This window comes from Erigeron canadensis, chromosome 4 (assembly GCF_010389155.1).
Source record: "Erigeron canadensis isolate Cc75 chromosome 4, C_canadensis_v1, whole genome shotgun sequence".
NCBI classification, from domain to species: Eukaryota; Viridiplantae; Streptophyta; class Magnoliopsida; order Asterales; family Asteraceae; genus Erigeron; species Erigeron canadensis.
This window is the reverse complement of record NC_057764.1, coordinates 9,295,658-9,301,408: the sequence shown is the minus strand read 5'-3', so window position 1 is coordinate 9,301,408 and position 5,751 is coordinate 9,295,658. Positions and strand designations below refer to the sequence as shown.

Sequence of the window (5,751 nt, the reverse complement as noted above, 5' to 3'; positions counted from 1 at the left end):
AACTCAAACACGCTCCTCGTCCGCATCGCATTTCTCAAGAGCGACACGCCGGCAAACGAATCGGAGCCCGTAGGGGAAAGAAGTGGAGGGCCTAATATGCCGGCACCAGTTCTCGCATTACGGATGGTGTGATTATGTTGCTACAAAAGAATGCATGTCAAACAACTAGTTTGACCTCAAAAAACACTTGGTAAATCAAACAAACTCATGATGATGAAATAAAATTTAATATGCAAAAGTTTCATCACCAGCGTCATATGCACAATCAATCAAAATTTGTTTGAAAGTTTGAATTCAAAATAATCATAAGCCATTGTGAAAATAAGATTGATCAAATAATATATTGAAAAAAACTTTATATATATTAAACTTTAAAAACTTAATGAACAAAATGCATATACCATATGATCTAAATTCATAAATACTTCAAAACAATCATAGCTACCAAGACTTTTTACAAGTAATTCCTAATTCGACTCAAAACTTAAAGACCATTCCATAGCATATCTTAATTAATTAGCCTGCTCCAATCATGGCTATGGCCAAATTGCCCATTTTGAAGGCAAAATCCTTCTTACCAATATTTTCTGTATATCTTCCATAGCAAGTGCTAGGGATCGATAGAAACCCAGTAGTAGTTGTCTTGTTGATTATGTTCAAATCTACTGTGTTCTTAGTAGGAAACTCATTGGTTGTACGTTTGTAAGATCCGAACCATCTAGCTTGAACGTATTCACGTCTTCTCCATGGGGGCACAGTCATCTTCATTTGGTTCATCGACTTCTTAACAGCTTTGCACATTATTTTAATGATCTCTTTGAACTCCTCCACTTTGCTCACCGATATGTGAGGAAGAACCTTGAGCAATGAGGAGTAACTAGCCGTCGGCCTAGCTATCTCGAATTCTTCTCGGAGAGATACATTGATTATGTAACGTGTTCCATCAACATTAACATCAATGTACTCATAATCACCTGAGAGTAGCTTCCCTTTCTTTTCCCACTTGGATTTGCAAAGACCTACAATACAATAATTATTCATAAATTAATGATAACAACTTAACATATAACAATTCTTATATATATATATTTTATATATATATAGGAACAATTAAATAAGAACAGTCTTAAAATAATAACGGTGAGAACATTTAAAAAACATCATTTTGATGCATTAAAAGTCCATAAAACTAACATAGTGCATAACTAATTATCATTATTTTAGTGTTCAGCAACACATTGATTCCTCAAAATCGAAAAAATCACGTTTTTTGGTGGATGCATCGTTTTGAAGAAATATGCCTTTTGAAGCCACATTCTTTTGATTGATATATACATAACAAAAGCTTAAAAGTGAGACTTACCAACATCGAGACCTTGATCACGTAAACGAGCCATTAAGTGTCGTTTAGATCCTAACAATGAGTTATCCTTGATGCCCAACCACACTTTTTCAACCTTTAAAACAACATTTCTTTTAAGATCATTGTTTCCATATCGAAACAACTTCTTCAACGACTCTTTCATTTCCTTTATGTCATCATCATCATCAGTTACATCAGAACTAGATTCATTATTCACTTTAGAATCAATATCCCTATCAATAGCACCATTATTGTTTTCGATGAAGGAGTTAACCAAATGAGACAAATCCAACATGGTTTCTGGCGAATGCTCGCTCCCACTGCTATCGCAATCTAGCACCTTCCTGGCCGCCATCTCAAAGGCCTCCGCCACTCTCCTAAATCTTCCCATATTCAACAATTGTACGTTTATGTCAAAATATGCTTATAGATTATATATATATATTACGTAGTATTAAATGTGTTGATAATGTTGACATGAGAAAGAAACTAGTAAAAGGTAGAAAGTGATCGAGGATGATGACATTATGATGTTTATATATATATACGTGAATTTATATAGAAGTGAAAGAGAGCATGTATACATAATGGACGTTACAATTAAGTGAATATGCTCCGTGTATTTAATGAATGTGGACATATTCTCGTCTGGGTTCAATCAGACTCGTATCATTTCACTTTTTTGTATGTAAATGACTAATGAATCCTTTATAAGGTATATGCTTATTATTATGCATTTGACATAGTCAAGTTAAGTTAACTTATAATTTACGATAGTTTTATGACCTTTTAATTGGCATATTCTTATATAAATCCCATTATCACATATCTATTATTCCAAAAGAGGGTCGCATTCTTTTATATTATCAGATAATTGTGGATTGTTAGACTAAGTGATTAAGTGACTCATTAAGTGATTAAATGGATAAACAAACACTACTTAAGAGGAAGTATGGAAGTATATATAGAACTATGAACTTAAATAAAATATACTGTATAATTAATATATGCATACAACTTATAATAAGCTCAGACATTAACTTTATTATTTATGCAGTAATTTCAAGAGCCTAACAATTACTATAAAACGAGTCTGTTACACAAGCGTTGTTTCAGGAAATATAACATTTATTATGTGCGATGATATATAAAATTTATAACGTGTATAGAAAAAAAAATATCATTTTGAATGTCATGAGTATTGCAAAACATTGATGATTTGTCATTAAACTATAAATTATCAATTACATTAAACACTATGCTTATGAACAGTATCACCGTCCAAGTGGGATTATTCTATTGGTTGACATTACATCTTTATTTACTATTCAGATTTTGTTATATCGGGTTACGTTTGTATTTTTTTATTTTCATTTTTTTTCTTGGCTTTTGAATAGATTTATTACTTTTGTGTTCTCAACTAATATATTAAAGACTATGCTTATGAATAGTATCACCGTCCAAGTGGGACTGTTCTATTGGTTGACATTACATCTTTATTTACTATTCAGATTTTGTTATATCGGGTTACGTTCGTATTTTTTTATTTTCGATTTTTTTCTTGGTTTTTGAATAGATTTGTTGCTTTTGTGTTCTCAACTAATATATTGGACGGTGACATTTTTTCATCGGTCCATCTTACACCCGGATTTTGCCATATCAGATTCCTTTCGCATTTTTTTTCTTTTTGTTTTTTCTTTGTTTTTCTTGGTTGTTTGTGATCTTAGGCTCCCTATCGCAAATTATTTAAGCTAAATTGTAACACCCCAAGCTAGGAAAGGAATATTACATGAAAGATATAGCATTAAAATGGAATTATCATAAAACATGAACTATATAAATAAAAAGGGATTCGGTGAACGCAACATCATAAATCAAGTACAAAATGCATAATGAGCAAGTAACCATCAAATGCTTAAAAATTAATCATCAAAAGATGACTATCGATCCTACGCATAATCCAAAATAAGGGGCAAATGACGGCCTTTTACCAAAAAAAAATAAGGGGCAAATGAATCCAGGATCCGTGTAAGTCCAAGCCCAAGTCTTAGCACAACCATCAATCAACGAATCTTGGATTCACTTGATTATCTGAAAAGTGTATTAAACAAGGTCAATACTAGGTTGATGAGTTCATGATAATGGATCACAAGGAATTATCGTCAACTATATACAATATGAACAAGTAGTAACTTATGATAAGCCCTTATACAACACATGAACTAATTTAGTTTTGCTAAAAACATAACCCCATCACACACAAGTACTCATATAAGTAAATACACATGATAGTTAGAAAATGCGTAATAAGCATGCGCAAGTGATAACAATATCAATAAAGGTGTCATATGTGTCCTACAACGTCAACAATACAACAATACTCACAATGTCATCACCATGTCCAATGTGGCATCCCAAAATCATCAAGTAATGTCATACTTGGGTGAACGTCATACCAAATCATCAACTACATGCAAGTACTTGGGTGTACCAACTTAAATCATCAAGTATATAAATTTTGGATGTACGTTGTAGCAGATCATCAAGTACATGCAAGTACTTGGGTGTACCATCTCAATTCATCGAGTATATAATACTTGGGTGTGAAGTCCCTCACTCGATGATTTAACCCACAAGTATAGAATAACAAGTCAAATATGCAATAGATTGGACTAGTATTGCTTTGAATATAAACAAAAGAATATAAATAAAACAATAAAAACTTAAGCAATAAATAAAGTAAACAAGTATGTAAATGATGGAACACAAATGTAATTTTCAAGTGTATTTTATTTATTGATGTTAAATAAAATACAAGGTTATTGCGGAACCTAGATATTACAAAAGTAAGTATCTAAACAACTGACATGTCGTATTTTATACCCATTTCCCACAGCCAATATAATTGATTTAGTATGTTTTTTGTGTCGTTTTAGTATACATTTGGTGCGTTTATAGTATTTGTTAGTGTTTCAGGTTAATAATAGATACTTGAGCGTATTTATGAAGAAAACAACATTCTTGAAGTAAAATAAGTGCTTACGGATGATTGCCGAAACATTTGAATGAAGATTGCATAAAGTCAACAAAAGTCAAAGCTGAAAAAAAGGATCACTGTGCAGCAGCTCAAAAATAGAAGCCTCTGCACCGCAGCTTAGCTAGCTGCGCAGTAGCTCCTCAAGTTTTGATCCAGACTGAGTCAACGAAAGTCAAAAAGTCAACAGCAGTCAAGGGAGCTATGCCGCAGCTTACTAGCTGCCCCGTAGGTAGTGCCGATTCTGCACTAGAATTTTTGGAAACTTATAAATAGCATGTTTAATCATTCCAAAACCCTATATTAAACTTTCCAGCCGATTTTTGCACTTTTCAAAGGGGTTTTTCATTCGATTAATCATCTCTGAAGATCAAGAACACGATTGGATTGTTTTCGTTATTACCTTTCAATTCCTTGTATTCGGTAACAATGAATTCTTTTTATTTGATTTGTTATTCGTACTTTAATATGAGTGGCTAATTGTCTTTTCATCCATCTTAATGGAGTGAGACACTATGTAAGGATTGCACACTTTTATTAATCCAAAGTTGATTTTATTTAACGTTATATCGTGATCTTAACATATTTGTTCCTTATAATTTATCTTGAATCGGTTGGTGATTTACATGTGTCTTTAATGGTAATTTTTTATTTTAGTTGTTTGGGTATAAACGAATTGGATCTATGACGGGTACGGTAGATAATTATTCAATGATAATAGGAATAGATGTGTTAATGGTTGGGTACAATCGGTAGATGTAATTGTTATTTTAATAACCAAAACCATTGTTGAATTAGCATAGTTATAGAAGATGTCTTGAGGTACCAGTCTTTGTAGTGGAACTAGTTTATACAAGAGAGTCAAATTAAGTTATTAACTTGACGGGTTCGGGGTTGGTGCTTAATTTGAGTCTCGGTTATTTAATCAACTAAACTGGAATTGAACTTCATTTTATGTGCAATCTAAACATGTTGTTGAGTGAAATCAAGATAGATGCCTTTTAAATTATTGTTTTAAAAATCAAATGCATACGAACGGGTACACTGCCCGTAAGTGTGTTGTAGTCAGTTTTCTAGTAGTTCGTGTTTACAAATTTTATTACTCGATTTCACACATCAAGTTTTTGGCACTGCTGTCGGAGTGTTTTGTTTAAGTAGTTGTTCAATTTTGTGATTCGATCTTTTCTCACTTGTGAGGAAGTTAATTACTTTCTTAGATTAGCATAATTTAGTGTTAATTTTATTTTATTTAGTTCTAGTTCATTTTATTGTTTAGTTTTTCTTTTCAGTTTGTGCTTTTCACGGGGTGTGTAGTATTTATTTTGTAGTATTAGCGGCACCCATGGCAGATCAA

The 5,751-nt window shown here is 32.3% G+C and overlaps 1 protein-coding gene across 1 annotated transcript; it reads right to left on the bottom strand.

Moving 5' to 3' along the window:
- Window positions 1-516: 516 nt before the first annotated feature.
- Window positions 517-1,754, bottom strand: LOC122596945. Its single transcript, XM_043769588.1, has 2 exons — window positions 1,364-1,754; window positions 517-1,019 (listed from the first exon to the last, which is right to left on the bottom strand). The coding sequence occupies exons 1-2, from the start codon at window positions 1,752-1,754 to the stop codon at window positions 517-519; spliced, it is 894 nt and encodes a 297-aa protein (XP_043625523.1).
- Between the last annotated feature and the right edge of the window lie 3,997 nt (window positions 1,755-5,751).

Coding starts and splice junctions, on each gene's coding strand:
- LOC122596945 (XM_043769588.1), bottom strand. CDS start 1,754: ATGGGAAGATTTAGGAGAGTGGCGGAGGCCTTTGAGATGGCGGCCAGG. Junction 1,020..1,363: donor TGATCAAGGTCTCGATGTTG/GTAAGTCTCACT, acceptor ATTGTATTGTAG/GTCTTTGCAAATCCAAGTGG.